This window comes from Oncorhynchus clarkii, chromosome 20 (genome assembly GCF_045791955.1).
Source record: "Oncorhynchus clarkii lewisi isolate Uvic-CL-2024 chromosome 20, UVic_Ocla_1.0, whole genome shotgun sequence".
Taxonomy (NCBI): domain Eukaryota; kingdom Metazoa; phylum Chordata; class Actinopteri; order Salmoniformes; family Salmonidae; genus Oncorhynchus; species Oncorhynchus clarkii.
Window position 1 is genome coordinate 27,034,193 of NC_092166.1, and position 26,026 is coordinate 27,060,218.

The 26,026-nt window shown below is 42.4% G+C and overlaps 1 protein-coding gene across 1 annotated transcript in view; it reads left to right on the forward strand.

Annotated features, from left to right (window-relative positions):
- The window catches only part of LOC139376142 (tensin-3-like), an 82,074-nt gene that overhangs the window by 7,685 nt on the left and 48,363 nt on the right, over nucleotides 1-26,026 (forward strand). The window contains exons 2-8 of the mRNA XM_071118383.1: nucleotides 9,922-10,092; nucleotides 10,503-10,553; nucleotides 11,020-11,142; nucleotides 18,479-18,543; nucleotides 23,798-23,881; nucleotides 24,483-24,595; nucleotides 25,638-25,698. Of these exons, the coding sequence (XP_070974484.1) occupies nucleotides 9,943-10,092; nucleotides 10,503-10,553; nucleotides 11,020-11,142; nucleotides 18,479-18,543; nucleotides 23,798-23,881; nucleotides 24,483-24,595; nucleotides 25,638-25,698 (647 nt within the window). The 5' untranslated portion in view covers nucleotides 9,922-9,942. The remainder of the gene's footprint in view (nucleotides 1-9,921; nucleotides 10,093-10,502; nucleotides 10,554-11,019; nucleotides 11,143-18,478; nucleotides 18,544-23,797; nucleotides 23,882-24,482; nucleotides 24,596-25,637; nucleotides 25,699-26,026) is intronic.

Consider the following 26,026-nt stretch of genomic DNA (forward strand, 5'->3'; position numbering starts at 1 on the left):
TGGAGATACAACTCACCACTATAACTGTTCCTCTGTGTGGAGATACAACTCACCACTATAACTGTTCCTCTGTCTGGAGATACAACTCACCACTATAACTGTTCCTCTGTGTGGAGATACAACTCACCACTATAACTGTTCCTCTGTGTGGAGATACAACTCACCACTACAACTGTTCCTCTGTGTGGAGATACAACTCACCACTATAACTGTTCCTCTGTGTGGAGATACAACTCACCACTACAACTGTTCCTCTGGAGATACAACTCACCACTATAACTGTTGCTCTGTGTGGAGATACAACTCACCACTATAACTGTTCCTCTGTGTGCATGGGGGAGAAGAGAGTAGCTCACTCATCACAGTGGCAGGCCCCAGTGAGGGCACAAGCACAGGGACAGGGCTGACACCTTCGTATAGGAATCATGAGCATAATGCACATTACTATTTGACCAAATCATGGTTTTAACCGTCTAATGGAATGCTTTGAAGTGAGGTGACAGTGTAGAGTGTGCTCTCAAAAATATGTGTGTCAATTTCGACCAACCCACCCAACAAAAAAAATGGTCCAGCCCATCTGGCATTTTCCAGAATTGGCAGATAGTCAATCCGCCCCTGCATGTGGCCAATATAACCTAATAAATGAATGTTGGGCGACCCCGGTGCAGTCAAATTATTTAGTAGAATGGGGCCTATTTGATGCCAACTACTTTCCCAGTGATCTTTAAATCATGTACTTTGTTCACTACATTCCTTCCCAGTATCAAACCATCCCATATCTAGTCTATGGACTATTATGGCAGTTATTGTAATGGTTTCTGGCCAGACAGTGCTGTTGAAATGGTGCTTGCTTGGTAAGTCAGGATATATGACATTAACCAATAAATATATTATTAGAGCTTCTAAAGATGGTCATCTGTGGAAGTAAGGACTGAGGACTTTATGGCTGCATAGTGAGTTAAATCCCATCTGTGTGGTTTTAGACACTGGCTTTAAAGGATTATACTGCTTCTCTCACCTTAAACTGTTTCACGTGCTCCTCATTTTCCCTCTAAACACAGGACTCCCTCTCTTTTTCCCTTCCCTTTACCATTCATATGTCTTGCTTGTTTCACTTCTCTTGAGTTGTATCCACATCTCAGCTCCTCGTCTATTTCCGTCCATATATACCACAATGTGTTTTTTTAATGGAAAATGCAACCAAATAATGTACAAACAAAATGTGGACGTCGTAATTGGACTCAGTTGCTGTGGTCCAACCCTCCAATATGATTAGGTAACCTTCGAAAGCACTCGAGGTGTCATAAAAAAAATACACCCCCCCCCCCTCCACAACATAAACAATATGTTCACATGACCGTCCCCTTGTACTGTAACAAATGCACACCCTCCCCACTCATTAAATTAACTCTAAATAATGATTACGACCACAAATAACAATAGCTGTATCGACCCAAAAATCTAAGTTAAAGAATTGGACTAATTCAAACTTTATTTTAATTGTATTTTTTTGTTTTCTGATTTTTGGGTGCGATGGAGATGTGAATCCAACATATCAATTATTAATTTGTAGACTAAATGGAATTAAAGCCAGACTAAGTCAGTGGTACAGATTAATCTACCCAAGCAATAGATACATCACATTTAAATGTTGATATTTGGTTGTATTGTCAACCAAACATAATTCAATATTACACTACCGTTCAAAAGTTTGGGGTCACTTTTTGAAAGAAAAGCACATTTTTTGTCCATTCAAATAACATCAAATTGATCAGAAATACAGTGTATACATTGTTAATGTTGTAAATGAATATTGTAGCTGGAAATTACAGATTTCTTATGGAATTTCTACATATGCGTACAGAGGCCCATTATCAGCAAGCATCACTCCTGTGTTCTGATGACACGTTGTGTTAGCTAATCCAAGTTTATCATTTTTAAAGGCTAATTGATCATCAGAAAACCCTTTTGATATTATGTTAACACAGCTGAAAACTGTTGTTCTGGTTAAAGAAGCAATTAAAACTGGCCTTTTTTTAGACTAGTTGAGTATCTGGAGCATCAGCATTTGTGGGTTTGATTACAGGCTCAAAATGGCCAGAAACAAATAACTTTCTTCTGAAACTCATCAGGGTATTCTTGTTCTGAGAAATGAAGGCTATTCAATGCGAGAAATTGCCAAGGATCCAAAGATCTTGTACAACGCTGTGTACTACTCCCTTCACAGAACAGAGCAAACTGGCCCTAAACAGAATAGAAAGAGGAGTTGGAGGCCCCGGTGCACAACTGAGCAAGAGGACAAGTACATTAGAGTGTCTAGTTTGAGAAACTAGTCCTCAACTGGCAGCTTCATTAAATAGTACCCGCAAATCACCAGTCTCAACGTCAACAGTGAAGAGGTGATTCCGGGATGCTGGTGTTCTAGGCAGAGTTCCTCTGTCCAGTGTCTGTGTTCTTTTGCCCATCTTAATCTTTTCATTTTATTGGCCAGTCTGAGATATGGCTTTCTCTTTGCAACTCTGCCTAGAAGAGAAAGCATCAGAGCGAGCGAAACAGAGCCCCTCTATCTTAGTATGTGTAGCCCATGTATCTGATGCTGACTGGACATGTCATATTATTTTTGGCCAGACAGCATCAGATACATGGGCTACAAATACTAAGACAGAGTGCCACTGTTTGCCTTGCCCGGATGCTTTCTTTGGTGAAATAGATCAAATTATGAAACATGGATAGACATGAATGAGAAATTATTTTAGAAGTTTGTTTCTTTTGTTATTGTATATATATTTTTTTAGGAATACACACCACTTTGTAGGCTGAATGTCATTACACTTATGGTGTTTGTAATAGATGTCCCTTTCCATTCAAATTGCGGGTGCACAGTACACTGTTCGGATGCTGGACTTATTGTGGAGTAGGCAAACTTAACCTAAGGTTTGAAGTGATTTCTTTGACAATCAGATGAAAACATAATGACTCTTTGGGTTCCTGACACATTTAAAGGGACATTTTTACAGTTAAATTACATGTACTATAAAGCCCATAAAAAATGTGTGCACACGCAAGCAGTTACCTAGCCAAAGCCATCTACTACAGCCATCTTTACTTCTGCACTGCAGCTGAATGGACTGGCTGTCCATAAAGCCAGCCATACAAACAGCCTTCCCTTCCAATGGCCAGGTGTCCCCATGGTCTTAAAGTTAGTCCTTTCATACCACTAAACTGCATTTGCCTTTAAGTAGGGATTGGAATTATTTTAGTAGCCTAGTGGTTAAGCACATTGGGCCAGTAACCAAAAGGTCACTGGTTCAAAACCGTAGGTTAATCATTTGTTGATGTGCCCTTGGGCAAGGCACTTAACTCGAATTGCTCCTGTAAGTCGCTCTGGAGAAGAGTGTATGCTAAATGACTAAAATGTATTTTAAATTGTTGGTGTTAAGCTACCAGCCACATCCAATTGATGTCCCTGATGCAAACACTGTAACAAGACTTTTGGAATTGATTGCTGATTTATTTGAACAGGGAAATATACCAAACCAAAGCTGAAGAATGTAATGTGCTGAACCATCATAATTCTTTTGAAAAAAATCCACCTTCCCATGATTAAGGTTCAAAATGTTATGGCCCCCCTAAACTGGGTCTGTGCCCCACCTTAGCCACCCCATTCAAAATGTTCTGGACACCCCACTGGTGGTGTGCCCAGTGGGAGATTTCTCTTTCCATTCATCAAATGGGAGGCGCACAGTGCCCTGTTTGGATGCTGGAATCGCAGTATATTAGTGGATAAACTTGCGGAGGCAGCCTACAGGAGACTTATGAAGTAGCCTATTCAGATTAAAACATTGTGACTTGTTGTGTTCATGCCACACATAAAACGTAATACACTTTAAAAGTGAAATGACAAATATTAAGGCTATATTGAAGAATTAGGTTCTAGAAGCATGAGGGAAAGCCACTCAGATCAAATAGGAGGCAGAGAGCGTGTTAAGGTTTCCTGAATAACTGGCCCTGCTGGGAGCATATGTGGCCACATTACTTTAGGACAATTTAGGAGATTGATGATCCACTAAAGAATGCATCTAGCCTAGGAAACCATTTGGATCAGTTGTGGGTCTACTGTCAACAGTTTATACGGTCTAGGAAGGCACATTAGCCGGCCTTTCTGGCTGTATTTTTACTTCTGATAATAAGACACGCTTTCTTTAGTAGATTTTTTTTTATACATTTGTTTAACTAGGCAAGTCAGTTAAGAACAAATTTTTATTTTCAATGACAGCCTAGGAACAGTGGGTTAACTGCCTTGTTCAGAGGCAGAACGACAGATTTTCTCCTTGTCAGCTCAGGGATTCAATCTTGCAACCTTTCGGTTGGTTACTAGTCCAACACTCTAACCACTACGCTACCTGCCGCCTCCAAATGTACAGTACCAGTCAAAGGTTTGGACACACCTACTCATTCAAGGGTAGATTTGAGATTCTTCAAAGTAGCCAACCTTTGCCTTGATGACAGCTTTGCACACTTTTGGCATTCTCTCAACCAGCTTCACCTGGAATACTTTTACAACAGTCTTGAAGGAGTTTCCACATATGCTGAGCACTTGTTGGCTGCTTTTCCTTCACTCTGCGGTCCAACTCATCCCAAACCATCTCAATTGGGTTGAGGTTGGGTGATTGTGGAGGCCACGTCATCTGATGCAGAACACCATCCCGTTGAAAAACAAATGATAGTCCCATAAAGCGCAAACCAGATGGGATTGTGTATCGCTGCAGAATGCTATGGTAGCCATGCTGGTTAAGTGTGCCTTGAATTCTAAATAAATCACCGACAGTGTCACCAGCATAGCCCCCCCCCCCCCCACAAACACACACACCATCACACCTCCTCCTCCATGCTTCACTGTGGGAAACACATGTGCGGACATCATCAGTTCACCTACTCTGCGTCTCACAAAGACATTGCGGTTGGAACCAAAAATCTAAAATTTCGACTCATCAGGCAAAAGGATAGATTTCCACCAGTCTAATGTCCATTGATCATGTTTCTTGGCCCAAGCAAGTCTCTTCTTCTTATTGGTGTCCTTTAGTAGTGGTTTCTTTGCAGCAATTCGACCATAAAGGCCTGATTCACTCAGTCTCCTTTGAACAGTTGATGTTGATATGTGTCTGTTACTTGAACTCTGTGAAGCATTGATTTGGGCTGCAATCTGAGGTGCAGTTAATTGCCCATTTCTGAGACTGGTAACTATAATGAATTTATCCTCTGCAGCAGAGGTATCTCTGGGTCATCCATTGCTGTGGTGGTCCTCATGAGAGTCAGTTTCATCATAGAGCTTGATGGTTTAAGCGACTGCACTTGAAGAAACTTTCAAAGTTATTGAAATTTTCCGCATTGACTGACCTTCATGTCTTAAAGTAATGATGGACAGTCCTTTTTCTTTGCTTATTTGAGCTGTTCTTGTCATTATATGGACTTTGTCTTTTACCAAGTAGGGCTATCTTCTGTATACCACCCCTACCTTGTCACAACACAACTGAGTGCCAAGTCTAGGACAAAAAGTATTCTCAACAGTTTTTACCCCTAAGCCATAAGACTCCTGAACAGGTAATCAAATTATTACCCAGACTATTTGCATTGTGTTCCCCCCCCCCAACCCATCTTTTACGCTATTGCTACTTTCTGTTCATCATATATGCATAGTCACTTTAACCATTTCTACATGTACACACTACCTCAATCAGCCTGACTATCCGGTGTCTGTATGTAGCCTCGCTACTTTTATAGCCTCGCTACTGTTTACAGCCTGTCTTTTTACTGTTGTTTTATTTCTTTATCTACCTATTGTTCACCTAATACCTTGTTTGCACTATTGGTTAGAGCCTGTAAGTAAGCATTTCACTGTAAGGACTACTACACCTGTTGTAGTCAGCGCACGTGACAAATTAAACTTTGATTTGAACTGATTGGCTCAAACACATTAAGAAGAAAAGAAATTCCACAAATGTACTTTTAACAAGGCACACCTGTTAGTTGTACTGCATTCCAGGTGACTGCCTCATGAAGCTGGTTGAGAGAATGCCAAGAGTGTGCAAGCTGTCATCAAGGCAAAGGGTGGCTATTTTCAAGAATCTCAAATGTAAAATATATTTTGATTTGTTTAACACTTTTTTGGTTACGACATTATTCTATATGTGTTATTTCATAGTTTTGATGTCTTTACTGTTATTCTACAATGTAGAAAATAGAAATTAAGAAAAACCCTTGAATGAGTAGGTGTGTCCAAACTTTTGACTGGTACTGTATATTGAACATGTTGGTGCAGCTTTGAATGATTTGATGTGTGGTATGATTGCTAGTTAGCCTATTGCAGATCTTGGCAATCGATCCACCTACCACTATTTTCACTATGAATGGTGAATAGAGGGCAGGATAGACAGTAAGACTGGTAGACTATATTGACTTGTGGTATAGTTAGCAAGCGGAAAAGCGTAGGCTGGGGAAGTACCAAAACACCTTGATTAGGGAGGCACATGCAAGCAGATGAGGAAATGTGACTAGGATGGAAAAAATTAGGCCTATATAGGAAAACCTGCAAAATACTGAATGTAAACCTTGGAGAAAATGCACTCCCCTCCTCTGTGCCCAAGACAAAATACATACAACCCTCCCCAAAGCAAAAGAAAAAGTTACACCCCCTCTCCTATTTTGGACCCCACCCCACCACCCAAGTAATTTTTGAACAGTCCCTTAGATTACTTTATTATTTGTGACGGTCCAGAATGCTGGGTTTTTGGCAAATGTTGTCACCACAATGTGATCAAAAATGTAAACAACCATCAATGTTCACATGATTGGACCATGCTTCAATTCTCAGAGGCTGACCAACATGGATTATCAGTGGGTGGATTTTATCCCCAGCCTGCCAACAGCGCTCAGTGTTTCTTCTGTTGCCTCCCCTGCAGTTTATGATTTGAGATTCCATGCTGTGTCAGCTACAACCAGGTGAGGGGTGTGGTTCCCAGGAGAGATCAGGGCTGTGTGTCAATACTCTGAGGTGGCACCTCTCTTTACCTCCATCCTCTCCTTCAGGATGGCGGGAAGAAACGAAGCCATTGCAGACTATTGAGATGCAGTCCCAGGTCTCAGTGCTGAGTGCTCTATGCTCATCTCAGTCCTGTTGACAGCGCCCACGCACCCCAGCCCAGCCCAGCTTTTACCCATACCTCCAGGGGCTGTGTCAGCCAGGGAATCCAGAGTAACACCTAAATCCCTAGCATCCTAACCGAGCAGCCCTGTTTCAGCTTGTTCTCTATGGAGTCTGCTGGCAACCTACTTTTTCAATCAACACATAGCTTAGCTCTACTACCCTTTTTCTTCTGCAGTTGCTGAACTGTCTACTCCCAGTCATTGTGCCATGGGTGGGCTGTGGGCTGAACTTTGCGATCCTTGGCACGGCTGCCTTGGTCGGTTGTTGTGTTGTGTTGTTGTGGCCGAGCACCATGCCCCGAACCAGGAACAAAAGCACTCTGTGTAAATTAAAGAGCAATTATCTGTAGTGCGTGCTGGGGCAAGTCGCTGCTGTTTGCCTGACTTGAGTGATGAGAGGCAGAATGGGACTATCGGAGAGAGGGGCCTACTTGAAAAGCACTACCGCAGCATAGCGTATGTCTGGATGATTTATATTGATATGTAATTGAGTATAAAATGAAGGAGTTTCAGGATGAAATGTAACCCAGGAGTGGGCTACCATAACTTCTTTCACATGTCTGTGCTCACATTGAAATGCACATTTGTCATCAAGTAGACTGACATATGTTTCGATGTATCGAATAGACCTATGTTTTGGAAATTAAAATGTCTCAATTGAATGAAAGTAGGATAGCCTGTTAACAAAGTAATTCAACTTTACTATGATTTAGGCCTACCCTCCCTCCGTAGAACTTCATGGGATAAGGGAAGACTTTGCGCACATTGATTCTTTCAAACACCTCTGCGAGGGTAGACTATTAAACACAAACAGATCTTTAACTTCAGCGTTTTAATAACTTTATTGAAACAACATTCTATAACACCTTAGAGTCATTCAGAGGTTAAGTAGTGGTGGTTTCCAGAACCCCTCTCTCTGTCACCATGCTCAGACACTTTCTAAAACACAGTCCAGTCCAGCCTCCCTCTCACACAGTCCCCTTCACCACTGAAAACACAACTCTCAAGTGTTGACCGGTCGACCTGTTCATTAAATTCTCATTAGCCAACAGTTTTTCCTGCAGCTCCTGAGGGAAATAGACTAACCCCACTATTAACACCAACTGTGTGTGACCACCCCTTACACACACACACGCACATACGCACACACACACACACACACCCTCCACTACCCCCAGTCCGTTTCCCCTAGCGATGACCCTCTCACACATGCACACACACACACACAAGCCCCCTTTTATTCCACTCTGAGGGGTGGTTTAAGTCCCCTGGGTGCAGTAGGCCGCGGCTCCCTGGTTTACAACCCTGGCCCTTCTTTCCAGAGTCATTCAAAGTGTTTGACTTTAGCCTGCAGTCACTTCAGACTTAATTAACAGGCACATTCCCCAATGGGACAGACCAAGGCCTTTTCACTGTTAATCACAACAAATAAGCAGGTGACTCGACTGGAACACCACATTTTGATTCATTAGCCTTTCTATAGGCCTACATGTGTGTGTGGTGTTGGGCTGTGAACAGAAAATTCCAAGCTGACTATTTGTCGCCATCGTGTTGGTCTAGATTGGAAGGAGAACAGGCATGACATAGATTTACATGTACATGTTGAGAGTTTTGTTGTTTTGTTATTTTATTTTTTACAGAGCCATGCCCTGTTGGGGAACTACCTTGAAATCAATACTGTTTGAGAACTCATCAAACTTTATTAAGTTTGATTCCTTAGTTTGATTCTTGTCGTTGTCAGTGAAATTGGGAAACTGATAGAATGGCATAGAAATAGAATATGATTCTGATGTAAAAAATGATTCCAAGAAATATTCACACTGAGATTTGTATTGTGGTATTTTTGATGGATTATCTTTGTAGGGATGCCAGCTAACAGCTTGCCTGTTGTTTAAATAATCACTTCCCAGCTGACAGGCAAGACAGAGCGCTGGGCCAGAAGTCTAGAACACAGATTACAATGGATAGGCTAGATAAGAGATGTGTGGGGGAAGTCTCTCTCTCTCTCTCTCTCTCTCTCTCTCTCTCTCTCTCTCTCTCTCTCTCTCTCTCTCTCTCTCTCTCTCTCTCTCTCTCTCTCTCTCTCTCTCTCTCTCTCTCTCTCTCTCTCTCTCTCTCTCTCTCTCTCTCTCTCTCTCTCTCTCTCTCTCTCTCTCTCTCTCTCTCTCTCTCTCTGCTACACAGGAAGTTCATGGCCATGAGGTCACAGGAACACGCCATGTTTCAGGGCTACACGGCACACTGCACACGACTGGTTTCATCCGGAATTCTTACAGTCTTCAGAATTTTTTTTTGCTTCATTGTTGCGGTCTGTCTTGTTTTTACTGTGTGTTGATGACTATTTCATTGTTTTCCTATTCAACAACAGTTACTTTTTTACATGGAGTTAATAGAAATTAGGAATACACTTAAAATAAACATAATAGTGGAAATATTGTTTCATCAACATATCCATGAGGCATAATGGAAGTCAGTGTGGCACCTGTGCAGACAGACAGTTGAATGTAAACAGGCGACCTTCTTTGTTATACAACCTACAGTAGGCCTGTGTTCCTATTCTAAAAGTATCAGCGGGGTGGCCGGTCACAATTGCTGACACCAAGGACTTTGCTCATCAATCACTGACTACAGTAAAACAAAAAAACATGCATACTTCCAATGGGCAGAGGAAATTCCATCACAGGGCCTGAGGCATCTCTCTTTCTCTCTCCTCAAAAGGAAGAAGACCCAGATGTGAAGATGGAGGAGGGATACGAACTTGACCTGACTTACGTGACGGAGCGCATTATCGCTGTGTCCTTCCCCCGGGCATGCTCAGAGGAGATCTACTTTCACAACCTGAAGGATGTCACACGGATGCTCAAGTCCAAGCACGCTGATAACTACCTGGTCAGTTAACACTAGTCGCGTCCATGTGTCTCACACCATCCTTCATCTCACTGATACCTAGTCATTTCAAACTTAAAAGCCTAGTCCTCTATTACTGGGTTGTTTGTTTTCTTGATTTGGAAAAGTTTCAATTGTGACTGTTATTAATCAAGTGACCCTGTATCATTGACACATTTTTTTTTTTATAGAAGTGATGATAACAGGAAAATAGCCTACTTTAACCTCAGCACAACCACCTTTTAGTGTGGTATAGTGTGAAGCACAGAAGCCTTTTTTAGTTAATATTGGAAAGAGTGAAAACAGTTGAAATCGTTACATTTGAATAAGATAGTAATATAAAGGCATAGAATTAAATAGCGAAACAAATGAATGTATTCATGCATACATACCTGTATACTTTTTCTTTCTAGATTATCAACCTGTCGGAGAAGAGACATGATCTCTCTAAAATGAACCCTAAGGTAAAGCAACCATACTGTATTTTTCCAAATGTAGCGCACAAACAAATCCTTGGGCAGGACACGAAGACATACAGGTATCAACAAGCCGCAGATCGACTAAGCTGTATTTTCCATTAATCAATGAATATCAATGGTAACAAGGATCTCAACCGTATCCGGGTCGTTCCACCAATTCGGCACCTTTCGAGATGTATAACTTGGTTTGATTTCACCTCATTTTAAAGATTCTGTCACTTGGGCGTCAACTTGGGACGCCAAAGGCACTCGTTTCGTGGATGACCCATCCATTTGAACAAATGTATCACTAGATAACCCTTTAATTCCGGAAGGCTATCTCTAGGATTTCTGGAGACTCTGCCCATGCTAATTAGATTAACATATATATTGTATAGAGGTTGATTAGATGAGCATTATCTGTTACAAAGTGCGTATGTCTATGTGTGACTTACCTTGTGTGTGTTTGCAGACTCTGGACACGGGCTGGCCTGACCTGCATGCTCCTCCTCTGGATAAGATCTGTACCATCTGTAAGGCCATGGAAAACTGGCTCAATGCTGACCCTCTACACGTGGTGGTCATACACTGCAGGGTGAGCAGCATCCTCATCACCCTGTCATCGTCACCATTTCATTATCTCTCATTCTTCTTCTGGCCTCATTTGTTTCACTTTGCGTTGACTTATCTATTCAAAGCTGATTTTTGGAACACATCCATCAAGACAGTGCAGGAGGGAGCACTGTGGCGAAGATGTCCGCATGGGGATAGCTGGCTAGCAGCAAAGATGGTTGCCTCTTCCTTTCTGCTAGCAGCTAGCAGGGAAGTATCCCAATGACTGTATCTATGAATGGACAAAACAATCGATCAATTGACACTATTCGTTCCTATGTGAAGACTCAACAGCACATTGAAGCCAAATGAAGTCGTTTAAGATGGCGTCTCATGGAGAAATAACCTGCGCAGTTTGAGCTACTACAGAAAGTGACTTTGCATGCTAGCCCAGTGCTGCCCCCTCTCATTTAGTAACTGAAGTTTAAGGCCAACCGGGATACTGCAGGCTGCCATTAGTAACTTAATTGTGCTTATAACTTCTTCTTGTGTGTGCAAAGCAATTATTGGTATCATGACTGTATTTGAGTTATGAACTTTTTACACAATGATAACCACAATGATGACCATTTTTCCATTCACTATAACGGGGGATCCTGTTTTCTGCTAACAATGCCTGCAGTACCACGGTCCGCCTTAAACTTCCATGACTTCCATGAGAGGGGGCAGTCATTGCCTCGTCCCCATGCCATTGCGCTCAGCACATTCAGGTGGAAGTATCTCGGAACGAGATTAGACGGGAAGTAGCGAGGTGAAGCTAGTGTTTTCCCAAGAAAATAATTTCTGTATGTAAGTCAACGAGAGGGTGTCAAATTTGGTTTAAAAAATAATGCTAATTTGCTACGAGAGGATCATTTGATCTAATACAAGTTTCCTAATGGTTAGGTTGTTACGGATGCACTCACGCATGTGGCATTTCAGCAACTTTAAAAAAAAATACTTTATATCGGAGTTGTTCACATGTGTATCTGCCCACTCATTGGCTTAAATGGTCTCACCTGATCTCGCCGCATCCCACCCGCCTTCCATCTTTGCGGACTTGTGTTTCCAATTTTAGAGCGGACACTCGACTAGCTTGTCAATATACGGTTGAAGTCGGAAGTTTACATACACCTTAGCCAAATACATTTAAACTCAGTTTTCACAATTCCTGACATTTAATCCTAGTACAAATTCCCTGTCTTGGGTCAGTTAGGATCACCACTTTACTTCCACTTTTATTTATTTCAGCTTTTATGTATTTTATCACATTCCCAGTGGGTCAGAAGTTTACATACACTCAATTCGTATTTGGTAGCATTTCCTTTAAATTGTTTAACTTGGGTAAAACGTTTCTGGTAGACTTCCACAAGCTTCCCACAATAAGTTGGGTGAATTTTGGCCCATTCCTCCTGACAGAGCTGGTGTAACTGAGTCTGGTTTGAAGGCCTCCTTGCTCGCGCATGCTTTTTCAGTTCTGCTCACACATTTTCTATAGGATTGAGGTCAGGTCATTGTGATGGCCCCTCCAATACCTTGACTTTGTTGTCCTTAAGCCATTTTGCCACAACATTGGAAATATGCTTGGCGTCATTGTCCATTTGGAAGACGCATTTACGATCAAGCTTTAACTTCCTGACTGATCTTGAGATGTTGCTTCAATATATCCACATAATTTACCTTCCTCATGATGCCATCTATTTTGTGAAGTGCACCAGTCCCTCCTGCAGCAAAGCACCCCACAACATGATGCTGACACCTCCGTGCATCACGGTTGGAATGGTGTTCTTCGGCTTGCAAGCCTCCCCAATTTTCCTCCAAACATAATGATGGTCATTATGGCCAAACAGTTATATTTTTGTTTCATCAGACCAGAGGACATTTCTCCAAAAAGTACAATCTTTGTCCCTATGTGCAGTCGCAAACCGTAGTCTGGCATTTTTATGGTGGTTTTGGAATAGTGGCTTCTTCCTTGCTGAGCAGCCTTTCAGGTCATGTCGATATAGGGGACTCGTTTTACTGTGGAAATAGATGCTTTTGTACCTGTTTCCTCCAGCATCTTCACAAGGTCCTTGTTCTGGGATTGATTTGCACTTTTCGCACCAAAGTTCGTTCATCTCTAGGAGACAGAATTCGTCTCCTTCATGAGCGGTATGACGGCTGTGTGGTCCCTTGGTGTTTATACTTGCGTACTATTGTTTGTACAGATGAACGTGGTACCTTCAGGCATTTGGGAATTGCTCCAAAGGATGAACCAGACTTGTGGAGGTCTACAATTTGTTTTCTAAGGTCTTAGCTGAATTCTTTTGATTTTCCCAAGATGTCAAAGAACTTGTGTCGTGCACAAAGTTGATTTCCTAACCGACTTGCCAAAACTATAGTTTGTTAACAAGAAATTTGTGGAGTGGTTGAATATCAAGTTATAATGACTCCAACCTAAGTGTATGTAAACTTCCGACTTCAACTGTAATAGAACATCTTTGCGGGAAGCGCACGGATCCCGTTAACGGGATCAAAATCAACAACATCCGGTGAAGCTGGAGCACGCCAAATTCAAATGACAAATATATTAAACATTCATGAACATACAAGTGTCCTACATCATTTAAAAGCTTAACTTCTTGTTAATCCAGCCGCTTTGTCAGATTCCAAAAAGGCTTCACGGCGAAAGCATACCATGCGATTATCTGAGGACTGCGCCCCCACACCAAAATACTTTTCCAAACCAGCACAGGCATCACAAAAGTAACAAATAGTGATAAAATAAATCCCTTACCTTTGAAGATCTTCCTCTGTTTGCAATCCCAAGGGTCCCAGCTACGCAACAAATTGTCATTTTGTTTGGCAAAGTCCTTCTTTATATCCCAAAAATATCAGTTTAGTTGGCGTGCTTGATTCAGTAATCCACTCTTTCAACATGCATTCAAACAAATCCAAAAAGTTACCAGTAAAGTACATCCAAACAAGTCAAACGATGTTTCTAATCAATCCTCAGGTACTCTAATATCTAATTAAATGACACAATTTACAACGGAGAATAGTATGTTCAGTAAATCAAATCAAATCAAATGTTATTTGTCACATACACATGGTTAGCAGATGTTAATGCGAGTGTAGCGAAATGCTTGTGCTTCTAGTTCCGACAATGCAGTAATAACAAGTAATCTAACTAACAATTCCAAAACTACTGTCTTGTACACAGTGTAAGGGGATAAAGAATATGTACATAAGGATATATGAATGAGTGATGGTACAGAGCAGCATAGGCAAGATACAGTAGATGGTATCGGGTACAGTATGTACAAATGAGATGAGTATGTAAACAAAGTGGCATAGTATAGTATAAAGTGGCTAGTGATACATGTATTACATAAGGATACCGTCGATGATATAGAGTACAGTATATACGTATGCGTATGAGATGAATAATGTAGGGTAAGTAACATTTATATAAGGTAGCATTGTTTAAAGTGGCTAGTGATATATTTACATCATTTCCCATCAATTCCCATTATTAAAGTGGCTGGAGTTGAGTCAGTGTCAGTGTGTTGGCAGCAGCCACTCAGTGTTAGTGGTGGCTGTTTAACAGTCTGATGGCCTTGAGATAGAAGCTGTTTTTCAGTCTCTCGGTCCCAGCTTTGATGCACCTGTACTGACCTCGCCTTCTGGATGATAGCGGGGTGAACAGGCAGTGGCTCGGGTGGTTGATGTCCTTGATGATCTTTATGGCCTTCCTGTGACATCGGGTGGTGTAGGTGTCCTGGAGGGCAGGTAGTTTGCCCCCGGTGATGCGTTGTGCAGACCTCACTACCCTCTGGAGAGCCTTACGGTTGAGGGCGGTGCAGTTGCCATACCAGGCGGTGATACAGCCCGCCAGGATGCTCTCGATTGTGCATCTGTAGAAGTTTGTGAGTGCTTTTGGTGACAAGCCGAATTTCTTCAGCCTCCTGAGGTTGAAGAGGCGCTGCTGCGCCTTCTTCACGATGCTGTCTGTGTGAGTGGACCAATTCAGTTTGTCTGTGATGTGTATGCCGAGGAACTTAAAACTTGCTACCCTCTCCACTACTGTTCCATCGATGTGGATAGGGGGGTGTTCCCTCTGCTGTTTCCTGAAGTCCACAATCATCTCCTTAGTTTTGTTGACGTTGAGTGTGAGGTTGTTTTCCTGACACCACACTCCGAGGGCCCTCACCTCCTCCCTGTAGGCCGTCTCATCGTTGTTGGTAATCAAGCCTACCACTGTTGTGTCGTCCGCAAACTTGATGATTGAGTTGGAGGCGTGCGTGGCCACGCAGTCGTGGGTGAACAGGGAGTACAGGAGAGGGCTCAGAACGCAACCTTGTGGGGCCCCAGTGTTGAGGATCAGCGGGGAGGAGATGTTGTTGCCTACCCTCACCACCTGGGGGCGGCCCGTCAGGAAGTCCAGTACCCAGTTGCACAGGGCGGGGTCGAGACCCAGGGTCTCGAGCTTGATGACGAGCTTGGAGGGTACTATGGTGTTGAATGCCGAGCTGTAGTCGATGAACAGCATTCTCACATAGGTATTCCTCTTGTCCAGATGGGTTAGGGCAGTGTGCAGTGTGGTTGAGATTGCATCGTCTGTGGACCTATTTGGGCGGTAAGCAAATTGGAGTGGGTCTAGGGTGTCAGGTAGGGTGGAGGTGATATGGTCCTTGACTAGTCTCTCAAAGCACTTCATGATGACGGATGTGAGTGCTACGGGGCGGTAGTCATTTAGCTCAGTTACCTTAGCTTTCTTGGGAACAGGAACAATGGTGGCCCTCTTGAAGCATGTGGGAACAGCAGACTGGTATAGGGATTGATTGAATATGTCCGTAAACACACCGGCCAGCTGGTCTGCGCATGCTCTGAGGGCGCGGCTGGGGATGCCATCTGGGCCTGCAGCCTTGCGAGGGTTAACACGTTTAAATGTCTTACTCACCTCGGCTGCAGTGAAGGAGAGACCGCATGTTTTCGTTGCAGGCCGTGTCAGTGGCACTGTATTGTCCTCAAAGCGGGCAAAAAAGTTATTTAGTCTGCCTGGGAGCAAGACATCCTGGTCCGTGACTGGGCTGGGTTTCTTCCTGTAGTCCGTGATTGACTGTAGACCCTGCCACATGCCTCTTGTGTCTGAGCCGTTGAATTGAGATTCTACTTTGTCTCTGTACTGGCGCTTAGCTTGTTTGATAGCCTTGCGGAGGGAATAGCTGCACTGTTTGTATTCGGTCATGTTACCAGACACCTTGCCCTGATTAAAAGCAGTGGTTCGCGCTTTCAGTTTCACACGAATGCTGCCATCAATCCACGGTTTCTGGTTAGGGAATGTTTTAATCGTTGCTATGGGAACGACATCTTCAACGCACGTTCTAATGAACTCGCACACCGAATCAGCGTATTCGTCAATGTTGTTATCTGACGCAATACGAAACATCTCCCAGTCCACGTGATGGAAGCAGTCTTGGAGTGTGGAGTCAGCTTGGTCGGACCAGCGTTGGACAGACCTCAGCGTGGGAGCCTCTTGTTTTAGTTTCTGTCTGTAGGCAGGGATCAACAAAATGGAGTCGTGGTCAGCTTTTCCGAAAGGGGGGCGGGGCAGGGCCTTATATGCGTCGCGGAAGTTAGAGTAACAATGGTCCAAGGTCTTTCCTCCCCTGGTTGCGCAATCGATATGCTGGTAAAATTTGGGGAGTCTTGTTTTCAGATTAGCCTTGTTAAAATCCCCAGCTACAATGAATGCAGCCTCCGGATAAATTGTTTCCAGTTTGCAGAGAGTTAAATAAAGTTCGTTCAGAGCCATCGATGTGTCTGCTTGGGGGGGGATATATACGGCTGTGATTATAATCGAAGAGAATTCTCTTGGTAGATAATGCGGTCTACATTTGATTGTGAGGAATTCTAAATCAGGTGAACAGAAGGATTTGAGTTCCTGTATGTTTCTTTCATCGCACCATGTCACGTTAGTCATAAGGCATACGCCCCCGCCCCTCTTTTTACCAGAAAGATGTTTTTTCCTGTCTGCGCGATGCGTGGAGAAACCTGTTGGCTGCACCGCTTCGGATTGCGTCTCTCCAGTAAGCCACGTTTCCGTGAAGCAAAGAACGTTACAGTCTCTGATGTCCCTCTGGAATGCTACCCTTGCTCGGATTTCATCAACCTTGTTGTCAAGAGACTGGACATTGGCAAGAAGAATGCTAGGGAGTGGTGCGCGCTGTGCCCGTCTCCGGAGTCGGACCAGAAGACCGCCTCGTTTCCCTCTCTTTCGGAGTCGTTTTTTTGGGTCGCTGCATAGGATCCACTCCGTTGTCCTGTTTGTAAGGCAGAACACAGGATCCGCGTCGCGAAAAACATATTCTTGGTCGTACTGATGGTGAGTTGATGCTGATCTTATATTCAGTAGTTCTTCTCGACTGTATGTAATGAAACCTAAGATGACCTGGGGTACTAATGTAAGAAATAACACGTAAAAAAACAAAAAACTGCATAGTTTCCTAGGAACGCGAAGCGAGGCGGCCATCTCTGTCGGCGCCGGAAGAGTAGGGAAGATAAATAACGAAGAGCGCGCACCTCATTCATGCACGCAACAAGACTACATTTCTAATGAGAGACACCTTGGAAAAACTAGAACTCAATCATTTTTCAAAAAACAAGCCTGAAACCCTTTCTAAAGACTGTTGACATCTAGTGGAAGCCATAGGAACTGCAATCTGGGAGGAATTCCTTTGAATATCCCATAGACAATCATTGAAATGGACTGTGACCTCAAAAAAAAAAAATCTGGATGGCTTTTCCTTGGATTTTCACCTGCCGTATCAGTTCTGTTATTTTAACAGTTTTAGAAACTTTAAAGTGTTTTTTATATGCAAATCCTAGCTTCTGGGCCTGAGTAACAGGCAATTTACTTTGGGCGTGTCATTCATCCAAACTTCCGAACACTGCCCCCTAGCCCTAAGAGGTTAGCAACTTAGCCAACAGGTTAGATTTCCCTGCTAATGTTTTACCATTGTTTCACATGTTTATTGAAGTACCTTGTTTAACCGAACATTGTGAAATGCAGTGAAACGTGTCTAGGGTTCGAAGGACTTTCCACCGCGGTAGTGCAAATTTGTTTAATTAGCGGGAGCTACTTCCGTTTTGCGATGGGGTTCATGGGTAATGGTTCCGGGGAGTTCTAAAACTATTGCTATTTGTTTGCTGAATAAACATTAGCTGTTTATTCAGAATGTAATGCTTTTTAAAATGATTACGCAGTGGCAAAATATGACTTATCTTGTTACATTCTCAAAGTAATGTAGGCTAATGCTCTCTCTATCTTTCTTTCTCCTCTCTCTCTTGTATTTCAGGGTGGGAAAGGCCGAATTGGAGTGGTCATCTCATCATTTGTGCATTTCACCGACATATCTGCCAGGTAGGCTAACTGCTGCAACCAATGGCAGCTTCCATGGCTTTTCCTTCAATTAATTTATGTGACTTTGCTCAAACCCTTATATCCTCATCAACTACAACCACGTCTCAGATAAATATAGACACAAGTATAATCTTTCACAGTGCCTGACCACTACTGGCCTACTCAGCCCTTTCACTGTGTCAGAGCGTGAGTCAAACAATAGTTATGGATATGGGATCAAAGGAAAGCCATAAGTCATGAGTAACGCTTACAGTATTTACACACTCTAAATCAACATAAACACATGAGACATTAATGATAACAGAGTGTAACAGCATTTGTCATTTAGCACAAAGGTCAATGTAATTTTTCCTGAATGGACGTGGAAATTAATTTAGTAATGAAATGTGAGTTTCAGTAAGGCACTTGAGTTCAAAATCATTGGATGAAGCTACACAAACGGAGATGAACGATATTAACACATGGTCATTTCCAGTCTGAAAGTCTATTCAGAGGAGCTGCAGCTAGGGTAATCCCTAAAGTCATCAACTGACAGCACACATTAAGGCAGAAAGCGGGTTATAAGGTCAAGGGAAGTGTTGTTTGTGTGTGTGTATGTGTGTGCATGCTTGCATATGTACGTGCATGTGTGTGTGCTTTTGTGTCAGAGAGAAACAGAATATACATTCAGGACCCAAATTACTGACACTCTTGATAAGGAGGAGCAAAAGAGACAGTATAAATTAAATAATACAAATACTATATTGATTGCTAAAAAATGGGCAAATTCTATTATGTTATAGTAAGTAATACAATTGATCAGAGATCAGAGGGTTTAACAAGTAATAAAACATCTAAAAAAGGATAGGGGTAAAAATAATTGGCACCCCTGTTTTCAAAACTTGAGCACCCTCCCAATGTGAGGATAATGACAATGAGCTTTTTTCTTAAATGTTTTATGAGAGAACATATTGAGAACATATTGGGAGGGATCTTAGACCATTCTTCCATACAGAATCCTTCCAGATGATGTGTTTATGGACTGCCCTCTTCAATTCAAACCATAGGTTTTCAATGGGGTTCAAGCCAGGAGACTGGGATGGCCATTGAATTTTTTAAATTTTAAATTTGATGTGTGCTTGGGGTTATTGTCTTGCTGGAAGCTCCACCTGTGGTCAAGTTTCAGCCTCCTGGCAGAGGCAACCAGGTTTTTGGCTAAAATGTCCTGGTAATTAGGTAAAGTTCATGACCTTAACAAGGGCCGCAGAACCAGTGGAAGCAAAATAGCCCTATAGATCCACCACTATATTTAAGAGTAAGTATGAGGTACTTTTCTACACATGCTTCCATTTTTTATGCCACTGGTGTGAGTGGCCAAAGAGCTATATTTGCATGTAATCAGAACATAGCACCGCCTACAGTTTGCTAAATGGCATTGGCACCTGATTGGAAACAGAGGTATCATGCCCATAGGGGGCACAGAGGCACATGTCACTCAGATTTGTCCCATTTAACACTATAACTGCTAAAGAAGTCATTTTTATTACTCTCCCATATTTTTAAAGTCATGTCACCCTCTGTCCTTGACTTTTCCTAAATAAGTCTATATAAGACACTGTCGTTGTTAGAATATTAATACCACAAACAGAACTGGAGTTATAACCAGTTTTAGTAGGGTATGTCGTTTTTTTATGGTTTTCCCTGTTGCCCCTCCTTCTCCCAACTGTAGGGCCTGCTCTGCTCCTTCTTTGACAGTTGAAAGTGCAATGCCCAGCTGAAAATCACCCCTACAATTCACTCGAAACTGAACCAAAACTATACCAAAACTATTTTCACACATATAACAACAAATTAAATAATTGATGTAAAGACTGATGGGGAGAACGGGGGAGAATGGGTGAGTTGATCATAGAAATCGAACAATGCAAATGTATGTAATCCCCAACTGTGAATGAAGAACAGGGCATGCCATTCTATTGTTTTGATCCAGTAGAATTCTAATCTAAAAATGTAATGTACCCTGTATCAGTCCACAGAATCAAAGCATCTTATTAGGTTACTCTGGTCTACTTGGAATAGGCTACACATTGAGAGCGTGCGTAATTGTACATGCAAAAAAGCTTTTAATGTCTGGGAAAATATCCACATTGGGCAGCAGGTGAGCGAGTTTCGGAGAATGTGGTGATGAGGCTTGCGCAACCTTTCATTGGCAAGGGGAGAAATGTCACCATGGACAATTTATTCACTTCACTGTCATTGGTGAACAAGTTGCTTGAAAAGAAAACAAGTCTGGCCGGCACCATGAACAAAGTGAGAAGGGAGCTTGCTCTGCGCAAAATAAGGCACCGGCACAGACATCATGCAACAGGGCTGAAGAATGAAAAAAAGACAGGACACAATAAAGAGAAAACTGGAGACTATTACACAATACAACCAAACAAAGGTACACTCTTAGAAAAAAAGGTTCTATCTAGAATAGGAGATCCCTTTGAAGAACCGTTTTTGCTTCCAGATGAAACCCTTTCGGGTTCCATATAGAACCCTTTCCACAGAGGGTTCTACATGGAACCTTAAAGGGTTCTCCTATGGGGACAGCTGAATAACCCTTTTGGAAGCATTTTTTCAAAGAGTATATGTCAAAGAGTGTCAAGCAAGTGAAAGTTTCGAAAATTGTGTCTTCTGTTAGGACAAGGGATAACAGCTAAATGAAATCCATTGCGTGAAGACGCACACAAGCAAAAGCTGACAATAATTTACTAATTTTAAATGCTGTTGCCGTGGAAATTCGTACACAGGGACACTCAAAGTCAATCTTAAATTAATCATTGTTTATTAACAGTGAACTGGAGAGATTCCAACAAAATGCATGCACCATGGTGAACGTCTGTCAGGAGATCTAACAGGGCAGTCCCGTTTGTTCCCTTATATATTGACAAGCTATATTTGCATGATTTAGCTTATTCATCATTCACAATTAATGTTTGCTTCATACATGTAATGACCAATACTGGGTCATGTACAGTATGTGACAGACAAATACCTCATAAGGCTTCCTCTCTCTAAGCTGAGACCTTGAAACTGAGATATCCCTTTCTTTAAACAAGGTTCTGGACGTAATGCCAAATTGGAGATTCTGATAGTGAGGACTCGTTCAATCAGTCACTTGCATGAACACATAAATTGGATTATAGAGACGCACAAACAGAACACATACATTGGTTAATAGAGACGCACAAACATAAACATTTCCATAACACTGTCATTGTTTTTAGAATTTTACAAAAATAAGTAAATAAGTATTTAGACCCTTTACTCAGTACTTTGTTGAAGCACCTTTGGCAGCGATTACAGCCTCGAGTCTTCTTGGGTATGACTCTACAAGCTTGGCACACCTGTATTTGGGGAGTTTCTCCCATTCTTCTCTGCAGATCCTCTCAAGCTCTGTCAGGTTGGATGGGGAGCATCGCTACACAGCTATTTTCAGGTCTCTCCAGGGATGTTCAATCAGGTTCAAGTCCGGGCTCTGGCTGGGCCACTCAAGGACATTCAGAGACTTGTCCCGAAGCCAATCCTGCATTGACTTGGCTGTGTTCTAAGGGTCGTTGCCCTGTTGGAAGGTTGGATGTCTTGAGCGTTCTGGAGCAAGTTTTCATCAAGGATCTCTCTGTACTTTGCTCCGTTCATCTTTCCCTCAATTCTGACTAGTCTCCCTGTTCCTGCTGCTAATAAAAATCCTTACAGCATGATACTGCCACCACCATGCCTCACCATAAGGATGGTATTGGCCAGGTGATGAGCGGTGCCTGGTTTCCTTCAGACGTGATGCTTGGCATTCAGGCCAAAGAGTTCAATCTTGGTTTCGTCAGACCAGATAATCTTTTGGCAAACTCCAGGCAGTTGTCTTGTAGCTTTTACTGAGGAGTGGCTACTTTCTTTCCACTCTACTATAAAGACCTGATTGGTGGAGTGCTGCAGAGATGGTTGTCCTTCTGGAAGGTTCTCCCATCTCCACAGAGGAACTCTGGAGCTCTGTCAGAGTGACCATCGGGTTCTTGGTCACCTCCCTGACCAAGGCCCTTCTCCCCCGATTGCTTAGTTTGGCCGGGCGGCAAACTCTAGGAAGAGTCTTGGTGGTTTCAAACTTCTTCCATTTGAGAATGATGGAGGTCACTGTGTTCGTGGGGACCTTCAATGCTGCCTTGACACAACCCTGTCTTGGAGCTCTACAGACAATTCCTTTGACCTTATGGCCTGGTTTTTGCTCTGACATGGACTGTCATCTGTGGAACCTTATATAGACAGGTGTGCGCCTTTCCAAATAATGTCCATTCAATTGAATTTTCCACAGGTGGACTCCAATCAAGTTGTAGAATAATCTCATGGATGATCAATGGAAACAGGATGCACCTGAGTTCAATTTCGAGTTTCATAGCAAAGGGTCTGAATGCTAATGTATATAAGGTATTTCTGTTTTTTAATTTTAATACATTTCCCAAAAAAATCTAAAAACCTGCTTTTGCTTTGTCATTATGGGGTAGTGTGTGTAGATGGATGTAGATTGATATCCATTTTAGAATAAGACTGTCATGTAAAAAAAAATGTGGAAAAGGTGAAGGGGTCTGAATACATCATTGCTTTTGTGCTGAGATTTACTATTCATCAAGGCCACTTATAATCATGTTTAGGCTACTGATGTTGTCATCATTTGAACGTGGGGCTTTTATTTTAGGCTGGGGTATTCTTTTATTGTTGCTGTTATAAAAAATAGCTGTTACCATGTTTCAAAACGTATTGGAAACATTGTGTTTTTTTTGTGTTTTTTGTTTTTTGCATATAGCGTAGAGTAACATTAACTAATGAAATTGTGGCTCTAGATTGTAGGAAAAAGCTGTGTCAGGCGTTTGAAAAAGTATACATTCTCCAACTTATGGATGGGGGCCTGGCCCCCCTATGGACCAACCCCCAGCCATCCTCACGTACTTTGTGCCCCCTCAGAGTTTTGGGGTGCATGATGCTCTGATTAGAAACCTGTGGTTTGAATTGAAGAGGGCAGTCCATAGGTGCAGACGAAGGATATCAAGAATCTGGAAAGGTTCTGTATGGAGGAACGGTCCCTCTAAATGTGTTGAATATCTGCAAATGTTTGTTTACAGTGTGTCACTCCACTCAGTCATTCAGGAGTGTTTCTGGTAATAGTCAGATGACTTACACTCAGTTCAGTTTAATTCACTCTCAGTGTTTAAGCCTAAATCATGTCTGTGTCTGTCTTGCATAGTGCTGATCAGGCCCTGGACCGCTTTGCAATGAGGAAGTACTATGACGACAAGGTCTCAGCATTAATGACACCCTCTCAGAAAAGGTAAGACCTCTTCTCAGGCGTAATATGAATCTAGTCTTTTAGTATTGAGAGAATGCCCATTGTGTGATCAGGACGGTGAGGTAAAGGTGTTTTCCCCACACCTAACACACACACACCCCCACACACATATCCCTCTCCGCCCACCTTAGGGCAACTTCAGGTCCCTGTCCCACCTGAGCCAATAGAAAACCTTTTGCGTGTCTTGGTCTTGTTAATTCATTCCCTTAGAAAAGGGCCGTGATAATCATGCCATTGTGAGTAATTGAAACAGAATGGGATCCCGTGGTGACCTGGTGTAATCTTATCCTGCTGCATCACACTGAATCACTGTGACTCAGTCATACCCTGGGCGCCTTTGTAAGAATGTCCCCATCACAAACACACAACCTCAATGGATCTTCAGAAAAGTAACATTCCCATGTGTGCTACAGTATCTCTGTTATACTTGTCATGGTTGGACCCAGCCATTAATGTAATTGTTGTAAGTGATCTGTTGTTGTTTACGTTAACCTACAGTATATGCAGAGGGGGATTAGCTAGTGAGGATCCTCTTGCTAGCTATTGTGTGGATTACTGTATCTCTACTATTCTGCCATGCCAGGTACGTTTGGATCCTGAACAGTCTCCTGAGTGGGTCGATGAAAATCAACGCCTCTCCACTGTTCCTGCATTGCATCATTCTACGTGGGATACCAAACTTTGACACTGCAGGAGGTAACTTACTGCCTGCTTTTGTTCACATATCGGCCCACTAGGATAAAGAAATAAAAACATTCCACTCACTGAGAAGCTAGAAGTCTGACAAATAACTACCAATAAAATCCCTATGTGCTTATCTAGAAAGAAATTGGCATTTTGGAAAGCTTACATGCTAAATGAACCTGTCCTTTCCCTCGGACTGACACACGTGTATGCACGCACACGCACATGCACATACATGAACACGCACCACAGAATAACTAACATTTTTTTGTCTGCCAATAACATGGAGATTTTTTGTTGTTGATTTCACTTTGAATTTACGTTAGTTGACAATTCAACCAAATGTAAATAAAAACTAGACGTTGAAATGACTTCTGTGCCCAGTGGGTGGTTTTTTGCAAGGTGGCAAATAATACAACCAAATAAATCAACCTCTGATTTCTTGTCATTGAGCTGGAGAAATTTGTGAAGGGCAGCTATGCTAGCTTGGTCACCGGGTCTGATTGGTAAATAAAGCTGTGTGTCATCCGCAAAGCAGTGAAACTGAATGTTATATCTGTTTGGGCTTCTTGCAGTCAATTTGCAGTCTATAAATATTTTTTTTAGAATGTTCCTGCCCCCCAACCATCCGCTCAAAAATAAATTGGCACTTGGCTGAATCTAGTTGAGGATACCTGCCATAGTGAATAGGTGCCGGGGAAGATACTGAACCCCCGATGCTTACTGAGAAACGTATGCCACATAGATATGACCTGAACAAGGATGTTGTGATAATTAGTATCAAACTGAGATCCAAAATAACTAGAATGGAGCATTCACCATTCATCTGTAATAGCCCACAAGATGCTTGAGGGAAAGTTTTTATGCCATTTTGTTGGCACGTATTGTGAATTGAAACCAACCTGAATCAATGCTTGATAATACACAAATCTTACGATGCAATTTATTGATAAGAATAATATTCAAATAATTTTTATTCCACACTTTTGCCACAACAAAATTGATCTCGCAGTACTATATTTCTCTTCTCATAATACAATCATTTTTTCCCCAGTGTGTCGGCCATATCTGAAAGTCTACCAGGGAATGCAAGCTGTCTACTCCTCAGGGGTCTAGTAAGCACTCGTTTAAGTTTCCAATTCTGTTTGACAATAAGTGACACATTTTATTTTTTAATAACAATTTGTTGTTCTAATTTGCCAGCTCTCTGTGAGTGTCACTGAGGGAGTTAGACTCTGGCTATAGGCCGTCACATGTGCCCATGATTCGTGACTGGGCTAAAGTGGAGATGGCAGGAGTGGACTACGTAAATGGAGCAGTACTCTGTGCCGCCCGGTCATATTGGGTGCGTTCCTCTGCCCAGGCGTTTCTGACGTATTCCAGATCTTACAACGCCTGGATAGACAAGTATCAGCTAACCACATCATATGTTACAGCAATCTG